The sequence below is a fragment of the Oncorhynchus mykiss genome, chromosome Y, assembly GCF_013265735.2.
Source record: "Oncorhynchus mykiss isolate Arlee chromosome Y, USDA_OmykA_1.1, whole genome shotgun sequence".
Taxonomy (NCBI): domain Eukaryota; kingdom Metazoa; phylum Chordata; class Actinopteri; order Salmoniformes; family Salmonidae; genus Oncorhynchus; species Oncorhynchus mykiss.
The window spans coordinates 7,511,239-7,538,949 of record NC_048593.1 but is presented as its reverse complement, the minus strand read 5'-3'; the positions used below and the strand labels follow the sequence as shown (position 1 = coordinate 7,538,949).

Genomic DNA, 27,711 nt, shown 5'->3' with positions numbered 1-27,711 from the left:
ATCGTTTGGTAATTCCAAAATGTAGCAGCTCATTGTCTTTGGTGCATTTGGCACAGGTGTGGTTGTGAGATAGAAATGATTCTCAGGAACATCTAGCTAAATGCTCATTGATGTGTTGATTCATGGCCCCTGAGAACGGGATGCAAGCTGGAATGATGACAATGTAACACAGCTGCCAAGACAAGCACAGTGTGAGTCCTCAGTCTAGGAAACAAAACCATTCTGCTTCAGTAAGGGCTGATATGCAGGTGAACTAAGATAGGAAAACCACTAGACACGTCTTTTTCAACCTGATTTATGATGCTATTAAAGTTGCAGACAGTTTTAATATATTAAAACTATGTCAACCTGACACGTGCTCCCTTATAAGAAAAAAAACGATTTGGTTCCACTTCCAGGTAGAAAGAACCCTATTTGGGTTCCATGTAGAACCTTCTGTGAAAAGGGTTTTTACATTGAACCTAAAAGGGTTCTACCTGGAACCAAAAAGTGTTCTTCAAAGGGTTATCCTATGGGGACAGACAAAGAACTCGTTTATGTTCTTGATAGCACCTTTTTTTCCTACGTGTACAAGAACGTGAAACAGCTCTATACACAATGCATTATCAACACTCACTGGAGTCCAAAACATAGATCCTTATCCAAGACCTTATGGAACAATTTACCTCCCTCTAACAATACATTAGGAACTAACACTGCGGCACATTTTGTCATTGTATTGCATTTGTCAAAAAGTGTTTAACAAAAACCTTGCTGGACCCAAGTGTCTAGAAAGAAAAGCTCAGGGTGTCAGTGGCAAATAACTGCAAAGGTATGGAAGAAACCTTGAGGAACTGTACTCTAGAGAGCCCAACCTCAGCAGTACACCGTGATATACGTATTTATAACGCATTGTAACATCATCATCTGCCTGTAGTCAGCTAGCCTATGCCTATGCACTATTGGAAGAGCGTTGGCATACAACTGCTTGCATTTTGAATGGGGTTATATATTACAAATTGTCTGTCTATATTTTTTTTGCTAGACTAGATGCAAAGCGCAACATTGTGTTGTCGGATTTAACTTTACCTGAGTCGTCCGCTAGACCTGTTGAAAGCGCTTCCTGTGTAGAAAGTTGAGCGATCACTTTCCAACGTCCTATCTATCTCCTAAAAGTCTCAACGTTGACTAATTCCCCCCAATAGGTAATAGTAAAAACGATCAATAACACGACAGTTTGCGAATCGATTTCGTGAAGTCTTCAGTTCGGTACGAAGAGTGTAGGCAAACTTTATTTTTGGAGAACTGGGTTTCCCTAAGCACCGCTGCCAGGCTCGTTCTGCCGGCCCTCTCCTCCACCGTGCGTGGCGGTCCAGCCCCTCCTCCATCAGTGACAACCCAGTCCCTCATTAATGATGTACTATATGTAGAAATAAGCACCATGTTTTTATGTGCTAATAACACAAAAATCATGGCGCATCGAACTCTATCAATGTCACGCCACTTAACGCGCTGCGCTCTCGGATTTTGCTGATGATATTTGGAGCTATTTTACAGTGACATTCTCGGCTAAGAAATTAACAATAATCTAGTATTTTCTGTGTTGACAGGGTTGATCAGTGAAGCTGCAGGTCTCCCCTCTACGGGTCAATTATACCGTTACGTGTCCACGGACCTGGATGAGATGGGAGACATGACGCCACTTGATTTCCACGTTTAATTCACAGGTGAGGTCCTGGTGAGTGGGACTCGGTTTACTATGTACGTACAGTGCCTTCAGAAAGTATTCATGCCCCTTGACTTATTCCACATTTTGTTGTGTTACAGCCTGATTTCAAAATATATGACATCGTTTTTTTGTTGTTGTAAATCAATTTTGATTACATTTCCTAGAGTGACCCCAACATTAGATAAAGTGAAACATCGTCTTTGTTCATATTTCCAATGAAGCTGTACACCACCAGGGTACAAAGATTGTCTTAAGGGTCATTTTTGACCCGGCAGTTATAAAACCATTTACACACCACAAAAACCACAAAGACACACACACACACACAATGATAAATTGAGATTGTGTGCTAATAGTTTAACTTTCTTGTGCATGTGCAGCATCTCCCCTCCACGACCCCACACATGACCCAAGTTCACAGACAAAATAAACATTTCTTGAAAGCATTGTTTACTAATGGGGAATGCAGTCAGAGGCTATAAAGGTGCTGCAGATGACAGTCCCCCCAGTTCTCTCTTTGCTGAAGCCATGAGTGCACGTTTCAGTGCCCAACAGGTCGTAGACCTGATTTATTAAGATGTCCAGGAGGAATAAGGAAACAAATTATTTAGAAGAGGAGGAGGTATCTGAAGAAGATGGGGAAGAATACAACCCAGAGCACAATGCATCATCTTCAGATGAAGAAATCCCCCAAGCAGAAAGAGAGACATTTCTGTCAAAGAACAGCAAAATAACATGGTCCTTGTCACCATATGACAACCAGGGCAGGATGGCAGCACAAAATATCATAAGGATGACCCCAGAGCCCACAAGACATGCGGTTGCCCATGCCCAGGACATCGCCTCAACATTCTACAGGTTCATCACACCAGCCTTCGAAAAAATCATCCTGGAGATGACAAATTTGCAGGGTGTCCGTAAATATGGAGACAACTGGAAAAAGATGGATGAGATTGACCTGCGTGCCTACATAGGGCTGCTAATCTTAGCGGGTGTGTATAGGTCCCAAGGCGAGGCTACATGTAGTCTCTGGGATGCTGAGAGTGGAAGGGCGATTTTCAGTGCCACGATGCCACTGAGTCTTTCACACATTCTCAAGAATGCTACGGTCTCTCACCTGCAAGACGTGTGAGAGACAAACGAACGACCATAAGAGAGGTCTGGGAGAAGTGGATTGAGCATCTGACAATCCTCTACAACCCTGGGCCTGAAGTAACAGTGGATAAGCAACTGGTTCCATTCAGAGGTACATTTTTATTTTCATATCTGTAATGTAAGTGATTTTCACTGTTCATTTTATTATGTATTGCTGTAATATCCTTGATTTATGTGATTGTTTTCTGTGACACTGATACTAATTACTGATAGTAATCTCTTTTGTCAAAAGGTCACTGTTCTTTCCGGCAGTATATGCCCAGCAAGCCAGCAAAGTATGGCATATGAGTGGCCTGTGACGCACAATCCAGCTACGCTTGGAAGATGCAAGTCTACACAGGGAAGCTGACCAGTGGAGGCCCGGATAAGAACCAGGGGATGCGGGTTGTGCTTGATGTGACAGATGGACTGAGGGGGCACAATGTCACGTGTGACAATTTCTTCACCTCTTATGAGCTCAGCCAGCAGCCCCCGAAGAGAAAGATTACCATGGTTGGTACAGTTAGAAAGAACAAGCCTAAGCTCCCCCCTGCACTCTTCGCAACAAGAGGGAGAGAGGCCTTCTCATCAAAGTTTGCCTTCACCCCCACCACCACTCTAGTTTCTTACCTCCCCACAAGAATGTGGTCCTCCTGAGTACACTGCACAAAACAGCTGAGATCAGTGATCGCGAGGACAGGAATCCAGCCATCATCCTGGACCTCAACCACAACAAAGGAGGCGTAGACAACCTGGACAAGGTGATTGTAACTTACAGCTGCAGGAGGATGACTGCCCGCTGGCCCCTGGTCATCTTCCATAACATCATAGATGTATCCTCATACAATTCCTGCATGATATGGAACAAGATAAACCCTACCTGGATCCCTGATAAGCAGAACAAGAGGAGGGTGTTCCTGGAGCAGCTGGGAAAGGCACTTCAAAGAAGGGAGTGTCTCCCCCACACAGCAGCCTCTGCAGTGCTTGTGAAAGCTGTTCAGGGGGCTGAATCTTGTCCTGATCCACCTGAGGCTGCAGCTGGGGCAGGCAAGAGGAGATGCCAATTCTGTCCCCCAAGGAAGGACTGTAAAACAAATACTATGTTCTGCACATCTGAGAAATACATCTGTCCATGCACACACACTTGCATACTGTCCTACATGTGCTAATTAGAGTTGAATGATTTATGTTCTTCACGTTCTTCTTTTGTATCTATTATCTTCTTTTATTCTTACTTATTGTTGTTGTTTTTACACCTTGTGGATGGGGCAATGGTTTAAAAAAATGGGAGAATACTAGTATTTTGTAGTTGAATTTCTCATTGTACAGTATATAAGAATATATCACTATGTTGCCAAAAAAGTATGACTCGTTTCCTTTCAATAAAATGCATTCAAAACTACTTTCTGCACATTTTTTCTACTTTCTTAGGCTATACAAGTGCTATCTCTTGCTAAAGACAAATGGATGTTTACACCTATGCAGTACCTTTAGCAATAATAATAAAGTAAAGAAAACAATTATGACAGGTATGTTGTAGTAAAAACAAGTGGTGTCCACTGATTAAATGCAGTCTTTTTGCATTTTGAAAATGGGAAACCCAGATATTCACAAAGTTTGTGATGAATGACAAGTTGTTTCTTCATGCAAAACAGATTTGGGGTTTACAATTCAATTAAGCTACTTTATTTTAGGGGTTTAGTGAAGGCAGGTCATTTTTTACCCTTAGGATAAGGTAGTAAACAGAATGTTAAGACTACACAAGGGTTAAATAAGTATTAGCACCCCTGAGTCAATACTTTGTAGAAGCACATAGCAAAGGGGTGTGAATACTTATGTACATGATATATCTGTATTTCAATTTCAATACATTTGCAAACCTTTCTCAAAACATGTTTTCACTTTGCCATTATGGGGTATTTTGTGTAGATGGGTGAGAGAGAAAAAAACAAGTTCATCCATTTTGAATTCAGGCTGTAACACAACAAAATGTGGAATAAGTCAGAGTATGAATAGTTTCTGAAGGAAATGTAGAAAATAAAATATGTTCCCTTATCAGTGCCTCCTGAAGAGACTAGTCTTGAAAATGTTTCCAACATTTTTTATTTTTACAGTAGCCCATTACATGGTAGAAAGGTAGCCTAATTACAAATGAACAACATAAGAATGAATCCGTACAGAACTATTTATTTCCATGGGGAGTTATATTTGTATGCCATCCAAAATTTGCATGGGAAGGCTAGTGAGTGTTGCACTTTCTATTACACTGCTTGCCCTCCCATATGGTCCACCATAAGTGAGCCCAACCCCCTCCCATACTGAAAACATATCTTGCTGTTCTCCACTAACTTATTGCTGCACTCATGTATACAAGGTCATTACTCATACTAGTGCCCATAGCAACGGGAGGAAATGAGAGGGAGTCCAAATGGAGTTACCGCCCTTCCTGCTTAACCCATTAACTCAAATTGAGCAAACATGGACTGGAGAATCAGTTTAGGCTACAGCTCATTGGCAGCAACAACAGCAGTAGCAGCAGTACAACCATAAACAAATATAAAGCTATGAGTAGGCCTATAATGTGTGCAGGTTCTGGGGAAACAGTTGAATACCAGGCAGAGACCACTACAGTTGTACCATTGAGTGCAGCTTGTAACCCAAATTGCCTGCAGCAATTATTGAATGAATGGAGAAATGTGTGAGAGGGGACTCAGCCCCGCGGATGACAACACTTCATTCATCAAGGTTATTGGACTGAACCAGTTCTGCCATCTGCAGTCAAAATCACTAATCCCACATGTGCAACTGGACACAATAGATGACATGAGAGTACATGACTGAATATATACTGTATGACACGTTGTTTTCTAAAATGCATCTCTTATACTCAGTACATGAAAAATACACTTAAATATTATTTTATGAAGACAATAAAAAACACTGACGCTTTAAGTACAATCAGACTCGCCAACTCATTGTTTGACGTCACATTCAATAGCAACAATTTCAGCTCAGTTACTCATCGTGAACTTGATTCGTTGCAAGCCAAGTGCCGGTGTGTCAGATTGGTCGATACTGCCCCCATGTGTTCATTAGATTTTATCACATACTGGGGGAAAATTATAACAAGATTGGGGTAAGGTGGCCCCTAGGTGCAGATCTAGTCCCAGTTACCAAACACCAATTGAGTAAAGAGCTTGGGTAAAACCTGAAACGTAGATCTGTTTACCTTCCTCTTACACATCCATTGACATTTATGTTATATGTTAGCAACATATATTTGTCATACAAGCACAGTTTAGGTTCTCTATTAGCCCGGTTGCCAGTCTGTTTCAGCAATATTTTGGAACTGGTTGCCACATCCAATTTTTGGTATAAAGTGAAGAATGTATGATGGATGATATATTATCATTCGGATTACATTTACTCACATAGATTACATGTGAAAGACATTAGAATAAATTGTGGTTGTGGCATTTTCCAGACATAAATGAGTATGCACCAATAATCAGATTTAACATAGTTCAGCCTGCTAGAGGGTTGAGGTCAGCTCAGCATCATTGTTTCAATAGCTGAGTGTTAGTTGAGTTAACAGTCAACTCAGTAGGCTATCCTGTAGATGCCGTGAGGAGTAGGAGTTATGGTCACAGCAAGAGCGCAGACTTATCACGCGAGTGCCCTTCACATGCTGGGGGAACAAGGCAACTGAGGCCGGAGTTGCGTGTGATAACTGACAGAGATATTAGAGCGAGGCGATTTGCTCCATGCTATTGACCTGGAAGCTTTTTTTTCTCCAGACCCCCTGGTGTCCCTACTGCGGCAGTGACGGACCACAACTCGTGGCCTTCTTCATTAGAAACTCTGAAAACAAACAAACTAAACAACAGCACAAAAGAGGGTCCTGGGACAAAACCCCCTCTCTTTCTGCCGTGGCTGGTTGTGTTGTGTGAAATCACGTCATGGGCTACAGTCGTCCAGCACAAAACAGCAGGAGGCAGAGGACCAGGCACGGGAGGCACAAAGGACCCAGGCGCTGTGAGTAGGCCTGTTGGTGCTGCTGGCAACAAGGCCCCAGAGAAGCCTGCTCATAAGGTTTTATGGACTGGAAGAAGCAGGTGTACCAACCAGCAGCATCCCAGATCATTCCATGGTCTACGACTAGTTTCAAGTTTTATTAGTCGTATGTATGGTATACGCATAGTAAACTTCTAACCTGTACACTCGCACATTGACTCAGTACCTGTATATAGCCTCATTATTATTTTGTGTAACTTTTATCAATAATTTTTTACTTTAGTTTATTTAGTAAATATTTTACTAACTCTATTTTCTTAAAACTGCACTGTTGGTTAAGGGCTTGTAAGTAAACATTTCACTGTTGTATTCGGCACGTGATAAATAAAATTTGATTTGATACATCGTCCAACAAAATGATTACTTGCAGGTGCCTTCTCGACAATGCAACAAAAATAAGAAAAGATAAGAATACCATGGTCACCCCTTGTTCCTGCCTGTTCACTCCCTTGTTGTTACCCACCCTACTCCAGCCCCCTCTCCAACCCCGTTATAAGCTAAAAGCCCCCTTTACTGCCACAGCTAGGCTAGCCCCTGATCAACCCCCATAACTCTGCCTCTCTCCTTGATATCACTGCAAGGACATCATTACCTTTGCCTTCCAAGAACAACAGCTTATGGTTAGTTTTACTTGAGCAAATTCAGTTCCTAAAGCTCTTCGTAACCTCTCAAAAACACATGGCTGGAAAGTCACAAAACGTGTTTGGTTTGAGATGGTGGTGTACTATTTAAGTTGATTCATTACCTCAACTAAAATACTGTAAAAGCTATCCCTGTCGCTCTTGGGGTGCTGTACATTTCTATTAATAGAAGGAGGAAAATAAAACATTTCCCTACTCAACTTTTCTTGTTCAGACTTATTGACCTATAAGGCTTTTTATCTTTGATCAGACACCATGATATAAGTGAATGAAATATATTGATGGCAACCAGTTGACTTCTAACCTAAAGGGCACGTGTTTCATTCATGCCCCTCAATTGGTGGTAATCCCAACTGTAGACATGCACGATATGCCTTGGCTGAATAGTGTTATTCACTTTGACACACAATGATACATCATTATGAAAACATATTTGCTTTATTTGTGTGTAAGCATGCAGAGAGAGAGAGAGATTATGCACACACAGCAAACAGGTTAGAGGTTATTTAGGCTGCATTCACACAGGCAGCCCATTCTGATATTTGTTCCACTAATTGGTCTTTTGACCAATCACATCATATCTTTTTCAGAGCTGATCTGATTGGTCAAAAGATCAATTAGTGAAAAAAAGATGGGAATTGGGCTGCCTGTCTAAAATGCTGCCAAAGTGTATGTCACTAGCGGAGGTTATGGGACTGATGAACTGCATAAATACGACAGGGCAGGGGCTGAAAAACTGTTTTCATCCAGGCAACATAAGCCTAAATACGTAGTTAGGAAATCCCCACTTTGCAGCAGATTTGTAGACATGCCTCACAGTCACCTCAAAATAAACAAACTTTGAAAGCCAAGGCCACGTACGTAAGAAAGTAAAGTCAACCAACACACAATAGGTGAAACTGATCTATTAAATCTACCAACTCCACAGTCATGGGTTACTTTCCTACAGGGGATCTTCTGGTAAGGAGGAAGTTACCTAGCATAATGAATGTGACATTCACATGTCTTATGGTTTGCATTGCATAGTTAGTTTCAGGAAGGCGTAATTCCCAGAAATAGTTGTGATGTCACGAAAGACCTGACTAGAATGGGTCGCTGTTGACAAACTATTGTCACCTATTCAAAAACAAGCTATTTACCATGACCATACAAAAAAATACTGGTAATACCTGTTACTCAGGTATAAACAACCAAAAGAAAGCAAGCTGTGGTGAGACAAATGTTGATAGCAGATTGATTTAGCTTTTGATCCTTTGTACCAGATCAGAAATCCACAGAAAGAAATCAAATAATATATATTGCTTGGCCAATTGATCCCTAACCAAAATATAAAGTTGTGTTTTATGAGCTAAATTAGCAGCATTTGAAAATAGCCACATAAATATTAGCGGTTAAGATAGAGAGGTGGCCCCTAATTTCCTGATCTGGACAGGGGTTTAGCTATGAAAACTCAGACAAAAACAAAAGCGAATGGCGCTTAATTTAGGACTACACTCCTCTATGGCAGGACTTGACAGATTAGGGAGAAATATTTGGCATATCCCCCTAAATCAGATTAGCATGTTGCAACTTTGACCAGTGAAGGGGAAACCTCTGACCTTTCAAACGAATGAGTAATTCCAGATTATTCAAGCAGAAGTAAAATGCTTCAAATGGTGACATGTAGAGACTTTGCAGCACAAAGGAAACACTAAAGATAGCTAGCTGGGTCAATAAATGTTTTTAATTTGATCTGAATGGTACCATATACATTTCTACAAACCTACATACTCTACTGCTCTATTACTTTAAGTTGAGAATGAAAAGAGTAACATGAAACGTGCTTATGAGAGAAAATCAAAGATTGGATAAACACCTGGCACACTTCTAATATGCCTGTTTCCATCTTCTGTGATTCAAATAAATTCCCATTTATTTGTCACATGCGCTGAGTGAAATGCTTATTTTACAAGCCCTTAACTCTATTTCTTGAACTGCGTTATTGGTTAAGAAAATAAAACAAAAGTAAAAATGTTTTAATTAAAAGTAACAATAAAATAACACTAATGTGTGGGGTTACAGGTTAGTCAAGGTAATTTCAACCTGGTGTAAGGTTACTATGTATAGATAAGAAACAGCGAGTAGCAGTGAAAAAACAAGGGGGGTAATTTGATTAATTGTTCAGCAGTCTTATGGCTTCAGGGGTCTAATTGGCGTTCCTGTACTGCTTGTCGTGTGGTAGCAGAGAGAACAGTTTATTATGACTTGGCCCTTCCTCTGACACCGCCTAGTATATAGGTCCTGGATGGCAGGAAGTTTGGCCCCCGTGATGTACTGGGGCGTACGCACTACCCTCTGTAGCGCCTTACAGTCGGCTGGCTAACAGTGGCCATACCAGGCGGTGATGCAACCGGTCAGGATGCTCTCGATGGTGCAGCTGTAGAACTTTGAGGATCTGGAGACGCATGCCAAATCTTTTCAGTCTCCTGAGGGGGACCTGCTCAACTACAGCCCAGTCGATGTTAATGGGGGCCTGTTCGGCCCGTAGACCACGATCAGCTCCTTTGTCTTTGGTTTACAATGAGCCATTTCATTCAAGGAAAATTGAGAAATTGTTCTAATGAACCTGTGGTCCAAATTTTTTTTGCATCGCATAAACCAATTTTTAGCATTTGACCAAAACTGTGATCTTTGTGCTTCAGATGGTAATCTCACAGCAGAGTAACCAGTCTAGCCTAATCTATTATCCAAGCTTTCGTATTAAAATGGATTAACAAAAACATTGCAAAATGTCATGGTAAAACTTTAATTCACCCAGGTTAGGTTTTTGGAGCTGACACACAAGTAAAACACAGGTCCCCAAGGCCTCAAAGATTTGTATGCGGATAGGGCTTCGCAACCAGAATATGGACAATTAAAAAACAAAAACAAAAAAAGAGGCTTGGTTATTAAGTGTCATTCATTGGCAAATTTGCTAAAATACAAAATATTTTTCTGTATGTTTTCAATAATTGTAAGTGTCGCGCTAGAATAAAGCATGTTTTCGAATGTTTTATTGTTCACATACCTGGTTTTACAGTTTGGCACATTATGAAGAGAAAAAAACTATAGTGCTCATGCGCGAGAAACAAGTGGAAAGCCTGCTATCAACTCCTTGCACCATCGGTGGACATTACACAAAATGTGTTAGCTACTTAGTAAGAAATTATTATTATTAAATGTAAATCACTAACAACGGTGTAAGTTGTGCTTCTAATCAGTACGTTAGGTTGCTTGCAATGGATGATACTGGGTCTGTTAGCTAGCTTGCTAACACTTAGCTAGCTACGTCTCGTTCAACGAGTTGGCCAATCTTGGGCTAGCTAACACTAGTCGGTCTGTTTGGTCTCGTCTTTATTATTTATTTCAAAATATTACCTAACTACCAGTAATGGTAAGTCAGCTAGCTAGGCCCTAAAATGTAACGATGTAAGCCTCTGGACTGATTTGATCCTATGTTGTTAATTAGGAATGATCCTTGTCTGTTCTCTTGCAACCACTCTCTCCTGTGGGTTTATGCATATTAGCACTAACCCTCGGCCTACCCAATGCTGATGTTACGTTTTAATTTATTCTAGGCTTTCACTGACTTATCTTATGGCACACTCGATGTGGTAAACAAAGTCTTCGTTAACCAAGACAGTCGCCATCACATCCACCCAGCACTGAGTCGACCCTGTTGACTCTAACTACTCAGTCATGGACAAAGGTTTGGTACCAGGCAGGACCAGTTCGGTCTCAGAGGAGATGGAGGGGATATGTGTGATGCCAGATATGAGTGGCATCAAGTCGGAGCACCCGGGTGGAAGTGCGGACAACACAGGTGCACAGAACGTGGCCATGGGGATCAAGTTCATTCTGCCCAACCGCTTCGATATGAACGTATGCTCAAGTCACTCAACGAGGAGGACAGCAAAAACATCCAGGACCAGGTCAACTCCGATTTGGAGGTGGCTTCTGTTTTATTTAAAGGTACCAACTAACTACCAACTGTTGACGCACTCATTGGTATTACAATGCAATTCGCATGTTTTACCCTATCCCCCAGTACTATTATTAAAGGTGCCTACCGTTACTCCCTCAGTCAAGAGTCCAAGGACCTTGTGTTATTTTCAGAGGTAGACCCGCAGCACAAAATATCAAAATTAAACGTGAATCGACTCTCAATCACGAAACGGTTCTAGAAACAAAGCCCTTTACTTCTCATATCACATGCAAATAATTTTCACAAACGCTAAGCATAACCGGCTTTCTCACAGTTGCAAGCCGACAGTATTTTCACTGACATGTTTCTGGCGGCCTTCTACCGTTAGCGTTACAATACAGGTGTTCGGAGCACGCTAGATACTGAATTAGAACAGGTGGTCCTTCGGTCTTGCTTAAAACACGAGCTGTAACATTGAGAAATGGCTACGTAGGAACACTAACCCTATAAAAAGGTGTATAAATGTTACAATATATATATACATTCTCACTGATATGCGTGTAAATGTTCAGGCCGAGCGTTGGTCTTAAAACTACCCCGTAGAAGACGTCTTCGTTCAATGACTTAGTTATGTGTAATTTAGTGGAACTGAGAGCCATGATTTTAGGCTAATTTGATCCCAGATAAATCAGGAGGTATTTTGCTGCTCAATTGAACGAAGCTAATGTTTGATGATGCTGCTGCCTCTTTTCCCTTTCAGCCGAGTGTAATATTCTGACTTCACCCTCACCGGGGATACAAGTGCGTCATGTTTATACCCCGTCCACCACCAAACACTTCTCTCCCATCAAACAGTCGACAACACTCACCAACAAGCACCGTGGTAACGAAGTGTCCTCCACTCCTCTTCTGGTCCACTGTAAGTACCTGAGCTCATCTTAAACTAAAGGTGGTTTCTTTGTCCACAGACTTCCAATTTAGAGGTCGGACCTATATGACTGCGTTTATCCTAGATTTGTCACATCATTTAGCCTCAAACATGACAACACAAACCATACCTGAATCTAACATTGAACGATGGCTGCTTGACCTCTGAACTATGATCTTTCCAGCTCTGTCCATTCATCAGCTAGCAGCACAGGGTGAAATGGTTTTCCTAGCCAGCAGGATTGAACAAGGTGAGGATGTCCTCAAGGTGGAGTTCTATTTGTTTTGATGTTGTCGGGCTCCTTAGAACCATGCAGTCACATAATTAACAGTTGGTAAGAACAATATGCACTCAAGAACGTCTATAATATGGCTCTCACTGGTTGACTTGAAAGATGTGGAACGGAACGTGTTACTGATTGCTTTGGTGTTTGTATGGCTGTAGAGACTGATTAACCTGCAGGATGAGGAAGGCTTCACCCCCTCTGATGTGGGCTGCAGCACATGGACAGATTGCAGTCATAGAATTCCTGCTTCAGAATGTAAGCACAATGACATGTTGAGACGAATAACTCAGCAAATTACTAAATTAATTTGAACAACATGGTACAGAAATATAGTCAGACATTGTTATAAAATGCACATAACAGCAAAACACCACATTGTTGAAATCATGTTTTGACTAAATGGGCCGCTTAGACCTGACTTTTCTCACTTATGGTCTGTCTCCATGTTCTCTTCCTTTAGGGAGCAGACCCCAACCTGTTGGCTAAAGGCAGAGAGAGTGCTCTGTCTCTGGCATGCAGTAAGGGATATACAGACATCGTGAAGATGCTCATCGATTGTGGGGTGGACGTCAATGAATATGACTGGGTAGGAAAGTTAGCTGATTCAGGATTTTAAACTGTATTCTTGTGTATGGCTTATGTAGACAAATGGATCCCCCAAATCAGTGATGTGAATGTGGTGAGCTTACCTTTCTGGAGGCTGCCCAAGGTGTTTGCCCGAATGTGATGCAGTGTTTGTGGGTTGGTTTCAGAACGGCGGGGCTCCCGTGCTCTACGCTGTCCATGGGAACCATGTACCCTGTGTGGAAATCCTCCTGGGTAAGGACTGACTGGCTGGCTGACCTTCCACTCAGCAGACATACTGTACTTATCAACAGCAATGGCAGTTATCTGAAACTGACTTAAATGTTTAGGTAAATTGTTTAGATGTAGGCTGTATTTGTGTAGACAGGTCTGTCATCTGATGAATTCAAACCTTTCCTGTCACAGAAAGTGGAGTCCGACTCTGGCTTCAACGCTATGGATATGGCTGTGGCAAATGGGCCATAGGAATGGTATACAAATATGCATTTCATATCATTTATAGGCTATATACTTATCATGAATTCTGTATACTTCCGGCCCTTCTTTGGACACTGTTAACAACCCTCCAGGCAAGCTTCAATGCCATACAACTCTCCTTCCGTGGCCTCCAATTGCTCTTAAATACAAGTAAAACTAAATGCATGCTCTTCAACCGATCGCTACCTGCACCTACCCGCCTGTCCAACATCACTACTCTGGACGGCTCTGACTTAGAATACGTGGACAACTACAAATACTTAGGTGTCTGGTTAGACTGTAAACTCTCCTTCCAGACCCATATCAAACATCTCCAATCCAAAGTTAAATCTAGAATTGGCTTCCTATTTCGCAACAAAGCATCCTTCACTCATGCTGCCAAACATACCCTTGTAAAACTGACCATCCTACCAATCCTCGACTTTGGCGATGTCATTTACAAAATAGCCTCCAATACCCTACTCAACAAATTGGATGCAGTCTATCACAGTGCAATCCGTTTTGTCACCAAAGCCCCATATACTACCCACCATTGCGACCTGTACGCTCTCGTTGGCTGGCCCTCGCTTCATACTCGTCGCCAAATCCACTGGCTCCATGTCATCTACAAGACCCTGCTAGGTAAAGTCCCCCCTTATCTCAGCTCGCTGGTCACCATAGCATCTCCCACCTGTAGCACACGCTCCAGCAGGTATATCTCTCTAGTCACCCCCAAAACCAATTCTTTCTTTGGCCGCCTCTTTCCAGTTCTCTGCTGCCAATGACTGGAACGAGCTACAAAAATCTCTGAAACTGGAAACACTTATCTCCCTCACTAGCTTTAAGCACCAACTGTCAGAGCAGCTCACAGATTACTGCACCTGTACATAGCCCACCTATAATTTAGCCCAAACAACTACCTCTTTCCCAACTGTATTTAATTTATTTATTTTGCTCCTTTGCACCCCATTATTTTTATTTCTACTTTGCACATTCTTCCATTGCAAAACTACCATTCCAGTGTTTCACTTGCTATATTGTATTTACCTTGCCACCATGGCCTTTTTTGCCTTTACCTCCCTTCTCACCTCATTTGCTCACATTGTATATAGACTTGTTTATACTGTATTATTGACTGTATGTTTGTTTTACTCCATGTGTAACTCTGTCGTTGTATCTGTCGAACTGCTTTGGCCAGGTCACAATTGTAAATGAGAACTTGTTCTCAACTTGCCTACCTGGTTAAATAAAAGGTAAAATAAAAATAAATAAATAAAAAACAGGTTGAAATATCATGAATCCTTTCACAAGAGGTATTGTACTCTATGCATACATAAAGCAGAAATATAGCAGTTCATTACTTGTCTTTTGCCAGGTCTACTTTCATAAAGATACATATGGTGCAGACAGACAACTCTTAACTACATATTAGAATATTTTGAAAGAAACAAGGGTATTTGGTGAAAGTTCCTTCTAGTCAGTGTATAACAATAGGCAGGTTTCCATTGACCCAGGTTTATTTGACAAGCAATGTTGCCAAAAAAATACATAATGGCAACGACAGCTATAGGAGAAATATTCTAAAGCGACATGGGTTCGACGGGTGGATTTTGAATGTCAAACTTTTTTTTTTTTTTATATAGAAAATCAACTTAAATGCTGATTGCAGAATAATTTAGAAGGTACGTGATGTCATCACATAACTACGAAGCTCCACTGGTTTCATGAGCTGAAATAAGATCCCAGAAATGTTCCATATGCACAAACAGCTTCTCTCATTTTGCTCACAAATTTGTTTACATCCCTGTTAGTGAGCATTTATTATTTGCCAAGCTAGTCCATCCACCTGACCGGAGTGGCATATTAAAAAGCTGATAAAACAGCATGATCATTACAGGTGCACATGAGAATTAGAATGTCAATTCTTGCATTCTATTCATGCTGCCTTTCCCAGTGTACCTGAGAACACCTGTATGCCCTCCCACCACCTGTAGGCAATTTAATGCACAATTTGCCAAAATGGATCATGGAAACACTCCAACCACTATTTTTATTAGACTAGGTTTTTGCAAGAGTTATTTTTAGGCGTGACATTACATCCAGCTGTTTTTAGTTGCACAAGAACGCTCAATGGAAATGCACCGTATCAGGCAATTGTCACATCTATTTTCTATGTCAATTTCTCTAACAATTAAAATTGCTGGACAAGTTAGTAAGGTGCTGTGTATGCCAAGGCTAGACATGTCATTTATGGAAACATATCCCAATCAAGCCATGCACAAACTAACCCAGTAGCTGTTACAATTTCATTACTTGGATATTTGTACTCTGGGAATAAGAGACGTAATGTTTAAAATGGCTGCCTTTTGGAGCTCTGCTCTGTTTGAGGATAGCATTCTTATGTCCTTTTCTTTGTCAGTTCAGGTTAAGCAACCTAGCTTTCCTATTTACCTTTAACCAACTCTACCGGATACTTGCCTTTTTGATTTCATACAATACTCAAACTTTCATGAAACTTCTCTATTCTCTGATCAGTTCAACAGGTGATGGAGGCCCATCTACTGAAGCTGCTGATGGGGATGCGAGAGTGACCAGAGCCCAGGGAAAAGCCACTAACCTGGGGGACATGAGGAAGGATTGCCTGGGAATGGAAATGCAGTATACAGCAGACGCCATTATGAAGAAAGAAATGTCTGAGGACAATCGTGAAGCACGTCTGAGGCTCATGTGTGAAATGTTTAGGAAGCATGTGAGAGTATTTAGGCACCCCATGTATCTGTTTTGGGTAGACGTCCTATTGAGTTTTGTAACAATGTAAGAAACTAGTGCATAAACCCAAACGTCTGCACAAATCATGCATTAATAATGGGGGATGTTGAAAGTTGAGTTAATTGCACACGTCATTTGAGAATTCTGCCCCTCATGAAAAGGGTATTGGCATGAAAGTAAAACAGCCTAGTGGGTCAACTGCCGCAACAACTAAGAGCATCGACTTCTATGCTGCTTTGGTGCCCTAGCTCCCACGTAACGGCATTCAGCGAACCTGTGCACATACTGTGTGTGATGGAACAAAGTCTTGCATCTCAATATCTACAGTGCTGCTCGTGGCAACGTCATTTCGCGGGCTACTGCTCTGTTGTGGTGAAATTAAGTACATCGAACAATAAATAGTAATAAAATTGGTCCCATGTTACATGAGCTGAAATATAAAAAATAAAAACATTTTCCATAGCAACAAAAAAAATGTCCAGAAAAAATAAACACGCACACTGCTCTTGGTAGTATCACTGCTCTTTATTAAGCTTTACGTATCGGCCTCAGAGCTTTTTCAAATATATGTAAAGCTTAATAAAAGAGCAGTGTTCCAGGGAGGGGGGGTCCTGCTGTAGGTAGGTTGTAGTTTAATGCATATTTGTGTGTTTATCTGCCCGACTTCATTGGAAGATATGGTTGAAATGCCTTCCTAGGGTACATTAGTGTTGTAGAATGTTCCTTCAGATTTTTGCTGGTGCTGCTTTATTGTAAATAAACACCTTGTAAACCATCTTCACCAAATTTAGTGCACAGATCATGTCCCATTTATCTGTACAAGTCATTGATTCAAAGTAAACGCTGTGCACGTCAGCGCGAGCGTAAATGGCCTTTAAGTCACATTGTTGGCAGTCCAGTGCACTACTCTGTACCATGCCTTAGTTGACCATGGGGTGCAATTAAAACATTTAAGTAATCAGAGAAAATATAAATTGACAATAGCAAAATGTTTATTCCAGATATGGTTTCAGCCAGACTGCAAAGAAATCAGGTTCAGTAACATGGAAGAAACAGCTGAAGAGAATATGAAGAGCACGAACCTCAGACAACCCGTACAATCTCTCACTGACTCAAACTGGACACGGACACCACAGTGCACAAAAAAGCATTTGAGTCAGGTGGCAAGAAATTTTAAAAAATCAAATAAAAAAAATAACGCCTAGTGCCCCTATCCAACCCAGTCAAGTCCTGTTGAGACTCCTGAAGGTCTGTTTTTTTTCTTTAGTTTGCCTCATCCTTGGAAGCCTCATCGAAATTCTCCACCAGATCTAAAAACAACACAAGAGCCAACGGTGGGTCAGTAAGGTTAAACAGGCCTAAATACAAACATACATGCCTCTTTCTACTAATCTCAGACCACTTAAGGAAAAAAAGGAGTGTTTATCTGAAACATGATCCCAGGTACAATCCCCCCCCCCCCCCCCCAAAATCAGCTCTCCCTTTACACTCAGAACGAGTCTCGCTCTGTAAGGGGAAGGTACACAGAACTCCAGAAAACAGATGTAAAAATCATGGCACTGAAGATCAAAAAGGCACTGAGGATCTCGAGGAGGGTCCTATTTTTTCAATGAAGACTGAAATCTGTCAAGTCCATATGTCTCAGAGGGGTTGAGGGTTCAAATGGAAACAATTCAGACTGTCTCGGGGGGGGGGGACACAAAGGGAAACTAAACTCCAGTAATAACATGATGGCATAGACATGGACTGTCATCGGGATTCAACCATTCCTCACCCTGAACGGGAGTGTAATCGTTTGAGAAAACTTTGGGTTACGGGAAAAGGATAGCCCTGGGAAAAGCTGTGGGTAATTGTAATGGCAACCTCATGTGTTTGGACCCATTTTCTCCAACAAAGAAAAGCAAACTGCTTTCAGAACTCCTAAACAACGAACAACGTTTCAAACACTAAGCCCACCACCCCGACATCACCAATTACTCTAGTCATTGTTGGATCCCCTGAGCATGACCCCCTTCAATTCCCAAAAGTAAGCAAACCCTGGCAAGGTTTTATTAATTGGAGGGAAAGTAAAAGCCCAGATGTAACTTATTCTGGAGGCAGACTTCAGAGAAAGTATAACATGTGTACTAACTAGACATGTGGGTGATGATGAGACAAAGGAGCACGTCACTGAGCAAATTCACAAGAGGCCAAGAACCAGGTCCATTATTGACGATACCTACACAATACCTATGGTCAAGTAGAAATAAGCAGAGGAGAAAAATAACCAATAGCTAGAGATGTGTCCATCCATGCCAAAAGGGTGGGAGTGGGACGGCGTCAAATGTACTGCCAGAGGCTGGTGTGATTCTCACACGGATGCCTCCATTGCTACACTTCCACCTAAAGTGCTCCACACAGTATGCAACATATCCGACATTGCTTTGTTTCTGTAGTTCCACGTACTTTTGCGCAGCTGAAATTTTGGGATCGCTCTGTTTGCAGAGACTGAAATCACTGGAGAGCTCTTAAAAGGAATGATTCACCAATGTTGAATGTTTTGTTTTTGTGCATCTGAGTGATGTTCTATCAATTCCCTGGGTCAGTTCATGTTTGTGAGTTATTGGCATTACAAGCAGGCAGAAATCCAGCCGGTATGACTTAGCACTGCGATAGTTGCTCTCGCTACACTGGAAGGTAATAGGAACACGACTTTTAGATTGCTAAAATGTCTGTCATTTTTGCAATATTCCTACCTCGAGATGTGTAATTTAACAGAGAATTTTCCTATTTGTCCGCCTCAGTCCAGGGTGCATATCATGATGCAGTTGCCAAAGATATCAGAAAGGCGATAAGAATCAAATGAAGGAAGGAGCGTAAATTCAACAAAAAAAGAAACATCCAGGACCCTGTCTTTCAAAGAATTTGTAAAAATCCAAATAACTTCACAGATCTTCATTGTAAAGGATTTAAACCCTGTTTCCCATGCTTGTTCAATGAACATGCAACCTGTGGAACGGTCGTTAAGAAACTAACAGCTTACAGACCGTAGGCAATTATGGTCACTGTTATGAAAACTTAGGACATCAGGAACGCACAATCCCTCCATCAGTGCTCAGACTGTCCGCAATAGGCTGGACTGAGGGCTTGTAGGCCTGTTGTAAGGCAGGTCCTCACCAGACATCACCGGCAACAACTTTACCTACGGGCACAAACCCGTCGCTGGACCAGACAGGACTGGCAAAAAGTGCTCTTCACTGACGAGTCACGGTTTTGTTTCACCAGGGGTGATTGTTGGATTCACGTTTATTGTCGAAGAAATGAGCATTACACCGAGGCCTGTACTCTGGAGCGGGATCGATTTGGAGTTGGAGGGTCCGTCATGGTCTGGGGCGGTGTGTCACAGCATCATCGGACTGAGCTGGTTGTCATTGCAGGCAATCTCAACGCTGTGCGTTACACAGAAGACATCCTCCTCCCTCATGTGGTACCCTTCCTGCAGGATCATCCTGACATGACCCTCCAGCATGACAATGCCACCAGCCATACTGCTTGTTCTGTGCGTGATTTCCTGCAAGACAGGAATGTCAGTGTTCTGCCATGGCCAGCAAAGAGCCTGGATCTCAATCCCATTTAGCATGTCTGAGACCTGTTGGATCGGGGAGGGTGAGGGCTATTCCCCCCAGAAATGTCCAGGAACTTACAGGTGCCTTGGTGGAAGAGTGGGGTAACATCTGGCACAGTCCACGAGGAGAAGATGCACTGCAGTACTTAATGCAGCTGGTGGCCACACCAGATACTGACTGTTACTTTTAATTTTGACCCCCTTTGTTCAGGGACACATTATTCAATTTCTGTTACTCACATCTGTGGAACTTGTTCAGTTTATGTCTGTTGAATCTTATGTTCATGCAAATATTTACACAAGTTTGCTGAAAATAAACGCAGTTGACAGAGGACATAACGCCCCACCAATTGCGTTGACGTTGTCATGCTGCGTCCCGCAGTTGCTAAGCTCATAGTCACGTAATCCCTTCTCAAAACGGACTATGTTGAGAAAAGTGCCCATTTTCCTCGAGTACGCAACTACACAAATCCAAAGTTACACGATATTACAGATAGCAAGTTAATTCTCACATCTTGGACAAGATTTGTAATGTTGTACTTCTTGAAATTGGTGACAATGTTGGGTTTTTGAGCTAGCGCCTAATAGACTCCCATTCACTCCTTGAAGAGCGCTTGTCCCAGAATCGCTCAGAAAGCACCGCTCGGTCCATTGACGTAGCATGGGCAACGTTTCCCCATCTCCTCAAAAGTATATCTGCTGTTGCGAATGTCCGACTCCACTGAGGCACATCGATCTGCAGGTTGAACATGGTGAGATTGTAGTGATAGTGCAGTTGGTTTAGGCGATTTTACAGCTAACTAGCTCCTTCACATGCTGATATTGTCTTTGATATTATTGTGTGTAGCTACATTTGCTAGCTAGCTAGCCCATAGAGAGCATTGTGGATTTTGTAGTCGACCTGAGCTGCAACAGACTTCCACAACGATTCCCCATGTTGCTACCAACCTTATTACAATGCCAAAATGAAACATTTGTTCACAATCACGTCTTCAGGAAGATGTATCCAATCATGAAGAATACTTAACACTGTAAATTAAAGGAATGAGTGGTTTTAGGGGGATTTTTCCTCTAAGACTTAGCCCACACCAGTGTGTCACTAGTGCTTTTTGTTAATGAACGCTAGTGTAAATGTGTTTCCATCAGGAGTGTGACTAAAGACTTGGGGTGAGCAGAATCAACTACTTTTACATCAAGACAGTTGCTTTGTGAGAAAGTGTTACAAGTTCAGCTAGCCATTTTTTATGTAAATGCCAGCGGAAAAGTACCAGTGGCCTGACTTTGGCCCAAAGTCAGAGCAGGTTTGCCGGAGCCACAGGCTAGTGAGAAACAGGTGCCGGCCCACATGGATGGAAACAGAAGTCTGAGTTAATTCTCAGATTGTGATTGTTTGAGTTTCAACCTCAGCACGTTGAGACTGCTCTTCATAGAACTCACCTGGAACATCATCATCCTCTTCCTCTATGGGGGCAATTGGTGCTTTTCCATCTCCAGCTGTGAGGAAGAAATAAGAAATGTTAAACTACTTGCAGAGCAATGTACAAATGCCTCACGTCTTCAGGAAGATGTATCCAATCATGAAGAATAAGTCAAACAAAGGGCATTTCTATTACAGTGCCTGCAGTGCTCAAGATCCATCGAAGAACCTCCAGCCCTACTTCAAATCCCAAACATTCCAATTACAAGTGCAAAAAGGTTCAAATTATTACTGTCTGTTTCGTTTACCAATCCACCTCCTCACATACACTAACACTACAGAAGTCTGTGGCCAAATCAAACAGATGAGGTGAAGACTATTTTGAAATGTCCCCCAGACACATGTACCCTGTTTGGGCAGCGCCTCAGCCAGTACCCCCTCACCATCCAGCTACCTCCCCCAGGAACACGTACCCTGTTTGGGTAGAGCCTCAGCCAGTCTCCGGAGGCTTGTCAGGCTGTCTGCTCCCAGCTGGTTGAGGATGCTGGGCAGCATCTCTGTCAGCTGCTTGGTTTCGGCGTGGCCAGTGATTGTGAAGGTGTTGGCTGCCAGGGAGGCCTGCACTTTGGGGTTGTTGAAGTGGATCACTGTCCCCTGGTTCGTAAACATGTTCACCTGCGAAGAATGAGAATGGTTATGCCATGTTACTTGCAGTCGCACTAGACATCTCCATTTCTGAAAACTCACAGACCGCAGCTAGCTAAGTTGTGCCTTGAAAAGAACCCTCTGCTTTCAAAGAGATCAACGCATACATTTAAAAAGCATACATTTAAAAAGAGATGGCTACAGAGCAAATGGGTCAGTCTAACCATTGACCAGACCTTACCTCTTCGATACCAGAGATATTGTTGACACCTAGTTTCTTTAGGGAGAACTGAAGTTTCTTGTCATCTGCTGTTGCGGTTCTGTGCACGACCTTCTTCTTTCTGCGAGCGGTGCCCTGTATAACAGAAGACAGATTCAAGTGCATGCTCTTTTAACACCAGGTGCAAGATGAACTTTACAATTACGTTATTTTTTTTAAACATATTGACTTTTTTAAATAGTGTCTGTGTTACTAGGTGGAAAAACATGATCGGAGCATAATAGGAAGATATTGGTGTGTGTTAATGGCTTATTTTCTTACCTTGCCGCCAATGCGGACTTGTGCCTGAAGTTTGGCAAGTTTTTCTTGATTCATTATTATTTCTTTCATCTGAAATAGACAGCATTTGGGTTACTGGTATTATATAATTAGGATTATGTGTTTCTGGTTAACTAACGTTACATTTGTAATACCTTTGTAAGCCCCGCCTCACTTAAGCCTGTATTTTTCTTACCGAAATTATTTTCGACTAACATCGGACTACGCACCTCTCAGATTCAGAAGGGTTGTGTTAAATGAGTCAGACACATTTCAGTTGAAGGCATTCAACTGTTTAACTGACTAGATATCCCCCTTTCCCCTTCCTTACACTAGTAACGTTACATGTAGCCTAAATTAATTTGAGCATGAAAATACAAGTTGAAGGCACACCCCCACACGTGAGTGTACTGTTGATATACAGTAATTTAGCAAAAATCCCCAAAACCGTAAATCAATATTGTGGTTGAGAAGTTTGAAAGGCAACACTACGATGTCACGTTAGCAACCAAACTGCCTAGCAGTATCAGCTGGCTAGTTGATCACATATCAGCTAGCAAACGTTATAGAACATTTGCCAACGTCGTTAAGACTCAGAGCTGCAACCAAAAAAAAGCAGACGCCACCCACGGCTTAAATTAATGAACTGTAGCTAGCTAACAACGTTAGCTACATGTTGTCTAAGTCTAGCAGACAAACTATCAACCAACTTACCAGTACTTAGTTGGTAAGTTATTTATGTTTAGATATGAGAGCTAACGTTAGCTAGCTGGATAATAATAGGCACTGATGTAGCTAACTATGCTAATAGGCCGTTGTTCCAGTTCTTTGGACATCAACAGTTACATTTCGAGAAAATGAAAAAAAAACACTGCCAGCTAAATATCTACATACATTTGACATGTCGACGATGACCACTGAAAAGTAAAAGCCAGATGTATCGGGCTTTTTGCCTCTGGCTAGCTACCAAGTTGCTAAATTCGATTAGCGCCAACGGTATTGGACCTGTCACTCAAACCTCACCTCCCAGCTCTAAACTCCATTACCAAGCCCACTTGTGCTCAAACTCCACGATTTTTACCGGTCTGATAACCGAGGATATTGTTTACCGTGTGCAGTTGGAGAAGAGCAGAAACAGTGCAGGAAATAAGGTATTTTAGAGCTCCTCACTGACCTGCACACTAGCAGCGAGCACACGCGGGGAGCAAGATGGAAGCGAGAGAGGCTGGAGGAAGTGACGTGCGGGCAGACGTGCAACCGCAAAAGTGCCTGATGTCATTCATATACCTCAGTGGCTGATGGGCTAATTCATTTATGGGAATGAGGGATGGCCCTATATGTAATAATTCATGGAACTCTTTATGCCTTAGAATAAATAAGGGAGTAGCTCTATATAAACTGATTATTTTATGATTAACCCGGAGCATGGTGTAAAAGGCAGACAGTCGCAGCTGCACTCAACGTGTGTATTGGTGCGCCCCAATAATCTAACAATGATTACACGTACACATCTTAAGTGCTACACGACCTGGTGGCGTGTATGTGTAATGACGTGTTAATACCACATTCCTCCTCCCTTATTAAGATTTCAATATAAAATCTTCCCCGACCCCAAAAAAACTTTTTTTTAGGATATACAACATAAGAAGACATTCCCTATGCTATTTTATTGCATTAAAATGAACTAATGCTGAAATAACGTTCCTTTAACTGAAACAGCATTCTTTTTAACTTGTTCTGTACTCTACTGAACTAAACAAGTCAGTGTAAACAATAAGCATGACAATAGACATTACATTTCACATGCTCACAAGCATTTTAGTTTACCCTGTTCACAGTTCAAAGTTCTTTAAGCAGCTTTGAAGCTTTGTGACTAACACTAGGGATAGCGTCCATTCTCAACAGAGGAGGAGCCACCAGCTGTTTCTGAGCTGGGCTCAGTATCTGACTCTGAAACTGGGTTCTCCTCTTCTTGAACTGTTTCCTTTGTTACGATCTCTATCTGTGGAATGTGCACCATAGAAACAAGTGGATAGCTAGAGACCAGCCGGTCCTCTGCCATCACAACTAGTAACTCACTTGTTGTTCCCTCATGTCTGGAAAGAATCTGATCAACATGTCTGCGAACCACTTTACCATCTCCCAACATTACCTTGTTGGAGACAGGACCAGTCACTGAGTCTATGAATCCAGGAATACATTTTGGCCCATGACTGACATTTCTGGTAAGGATAGGGTCCCCCTCTCCAAAACTTTGGCCCTTGGTACGTTTGTCATGGTTCTCTTTCTGTCTGTTTTGCTTGCGTTCAACTTTCCATTTCAGATCTGAACGGACTAGGTCCAGTGTGGAGCGTAGTCTACAACCTAACAACAACTCAGCAGGAGAAAGCATTGTTGTGGATTGAGGTGTTATTCTGTAGCTGAACAGAACAGGTGACACTTTTGTTGCTATGCTCCCTTCTGCACTTTTTTTCATAATTTCTTTGAATGTCTGTACTGCGCATTCCACCAGACTATTTGAAGATGGTTGATATGCAGCTGATGTCACATGCACAATACCATTGTTTCTGGAGAATTCTTGTGCTTCAGTGCTCACAAAACAGGTTGTGTTGTCACTCACTCCTTTGGTTACTGAAGCTCTGTCATAGGCAATCTATAATAGTGGTGGATGAAGCAGAACAGGATACACATTCACCCATTTAGAATGCGCATCAATCAAAATCAGAAATAATTTCCCCATGAATGGTCCTGCGTAATCTATAGTTGAAGCCAGACATACACTTAGGTTGGAGTCATTAAAACTCGTGTTCAACCACTCCACAAATTTCTTGTTAACAAACTAAAGTTTTGGCAAGTCGGTTAGGACATCTCCTTTGTGCATGACACAAGTCATTTTTCAAACAATTGTTTACAGACAGATTATTTCACATATAGTTCACTGTATCACAATTCCAGTTGGTCAAACATTTACATACACGAAGTTGACTGTGCCTTTAAACAGCTTGGAAAATTTGAGAAATTGATGGCATAGCTTTAGAAACTTCTGATGAGTCAAAAAAGTGTTTTTCTACATTTAATTTCACCTTTATTTAACCAGGATGGCTAGTTGAGAACAAGTTCTCATTTGAAACTGCGACCTGGACAAGATAAAGCATAGCAGTTCGACATATACAACAACACAGAGTTATACATGGAATAAACAAAACATACAGTCAATAATACAGTAGAAAAAAAAGAAAACAAAAAGTCTATATACAGTGAGTGCAAATGAGGTAAGATAAGGGAGTTAAGGCAATAAATATGCCATGGTGGCGAAGTAATTACAATATAGCAATTAAACACTGGAATGGTAGATGTGCAGAAGATGAATGTGCAAGTAGAGATACTGGGGTGCAAAGGAGAAAGATAAAGAAATAAATCAAATAAAGAAATACATTATGGGGGTGAGGTAGTTGGATGGGCTATTTACAGACTGGCTATGTACAGGTGCTGTGATCTGTGAGCTGCTCTGACAGCTGGTGCTTAAAGCTAGTGAGGGAGATATGAGTCTCCAGCTTCAGTGATTATTGCAGTTAGTTCCAGTCATTGGCAGCAGAGAATTGGAAGGAGAGGTGGTCAAGGGATGAATTGGCTTTGGGGATGACCAGTGAGATATACCTGCTGGAGTGCGTGCTACGAGTGGGTGCTGCTATGGTGACCAGTGAGCTGAGGTAAGTAAGGGCTTTACCTAGCAGAGACTTGTAGATGACCTGGAGCCAGTGGGTTTGGCGACGAGAGTGAAGCGAGGGCCAGCCAACGAGAGCGTACAGGTCGCAGTGGTGGGTAGGATATGGGGCTTTGGTGACAAAACGGATGGCACTGTGATAGACTGCATCCAATTTGTTGAGTAGAGTGTTGGAGGCTATTTTATTTTGTAAATGACATCGCCAAAGTCGAGGATCGGTAGGATGGTCAGTTTTACAAGGGTATGTTTGGCAGCATGAGTGAAGGATGCTTTGTTGCGAAATAAGAAGCCGATTCTAGATTTAATTTTGGATTGGAGATGCTAAATGTGAATCTGGAAGGAGAGTTTACAGTCAACCAGACACCTAGGTATTTGTAGTTATCCACATACTCTAAATCAGAGCCGTCCAGAGTAGTGATGCTGGATGGGCGGGCAGGTGCGGGCAGTGATCGGTTGAAGAGCATGCATTTAGTTTTACTTGCATTTAAGAGCAGTTGGAGGCCACGGAAGGAGAGTTGTATGGCATTGAAGCTCGTCTGGAGGTTAATTAACACAGTGTCCAACGAAGGGCCAGAAGTATACAGAATGGTGTCGTCTGCTTAGAGGTGGATCAGAGAATCTCCAGCAGCAAGAGCAACATCATTGATGTATACAGAGAAGAGAGTCGGCCCGAGAATAAAACCCTGTGGCACCCCCATAGAGACTGCCAGAGTTCCGGACAACAGGCCCTCCGGTTAGACACACAGAACTCTATCGGAGAAGTAGTTGGTAAACCAGGTGAGGCAATCATTTGAGAACCCAAGGCTGTTGAGTCTGCCAATAAGAATGTGGTGATTGACAGAGTTGAAAGCCTTGGCCAGGTCAATGAATACGGCTGCACAGTAATGTCTCTTATCGATGGCGGTTATGATATCTTTTAGGAACTTGAGCGTTGCTAAGGTGCACCCATGATCAGCTCTGAAACCAGATTGCATAGTGGAGAAGGTACGGTGGGATTCGGAATGGTCGGTGATCTGTTTGTTAACTTGGCTTTCGAAGACCTTAGAAAGGCAGGGTAGGATAGATATAGGTCTGTAGCAGTTTTGGTATAGAGTGTCTCCCCCTTTGATGAGGGGGATGACCGCGGCAGCTTTCCAATCTTTGGGAATCTCAGACGATACGAAAGAGAGGTTGAACAGGCTACTGATAGGGGTTGCAACAATTTCGGCAGATAATTTTAGAAAGAGAAGGTCCAGATTGTCCAGCCCGGCTGATTTGTA

At 42.1% G+C, this 27,711-nt stretch overlaps 2 protein-coding genes and 1 pseudogene across 6 annotated transcripts in view; 1 reads left to right on the top strand and 2 right to left on the bottom strand.

Moving 5' to 3' along the window:
- Positions 1-13,908, bottom strand: part of LOC110509575 (rho guanine nucleotide exchange factor 28) — a 111,852-nt gene extending 97,944 nt beyond the window's left edge. For 2 of the 3 annotated variants that reach the window (XM_036968085.1, XM_036968087.1), the window contains exons 1-2: positions 13,404-13,908; positions 12,370-12,960 (exon numbers count right to left, since the gene is read on the bottom strand). The gene's annotated coding sequence lies outside the window, so the exon portion shown is untranslated. Of the gene's footprint in view, positions 1-1,068; positions 1,376-12,369; positions 12,961-13,403 lie in introns of those variants that run through there. The other variant, XM_036968086.1, reaches the window with a different exon arrangement.
- On the top strand, positions 10,742-17,722 carry LOC110509578 (annotated as a pseudogene).
- On the bottom strand, positions 17,495-24,014 carry LOC110509577 (transcription factor BTF3). 3 transcript variants are annotated; one of them, XM_021590546.2, is made up of 6 exons: positions 23,903-24,014; positions 22,732-22,800; positions 22,432-22,545; positions 22,019-22,220; positions 21,566-21,622; positions 17,495-17,834 (listed from the first exon to the last, which is right to left on the bottom strand). In XM_021590546.2, the coding sequence occupies exons 1-6, from the start codon at positions 24,005-24,007 to the stop codon at positions 17,788-17,790; spliced, it is 594 nt and encodes a 197-aa protein (XP_021446221.1). In that variant the 5' UTR covers positions 24,008-24,014; the 3' UTR covers positions 17,495-17,787. The 3 variants fall into 3 exon arrangements, with proteins under 3 accessions (XP_021446221.1, XP_021446223.1, XP_021446224.1); XM_021590548.2 differs by having other exon boundaries at positions 23,838-23,974; XM_021590549.2 differs by having other exon boundaries at positions 23,752-23,929.
- Positions 24,015-27,711: the final 3,697 nt, after the last annotated feature.

Excerpts from the sequence above, each read along its gene's own strand:
- LOC110509577 (XM_021590546.2), bottom strand. The coding sequence starts at position 24,007 with ATGACATCAGGCACTTTTGCGGTTGCACGTCTGCCCGCACGTCACTTC. Across the intron at positions 21,623-22,018 it reads TGAGGCTCTACCCAAACAGG|CTGGAGATGGAAAAGCACCA; the intron begins GTACGTGTTCCT and ends TCTTCCTCACAG. Across the intron at positions 17,835-21,565 it reads AGAGGATGATGATGTTCCAG|ATCTGGTGGAGAATTTCGAT; the intron begins GTGAGTTCTATG and ends TGTTGTTTTTAG.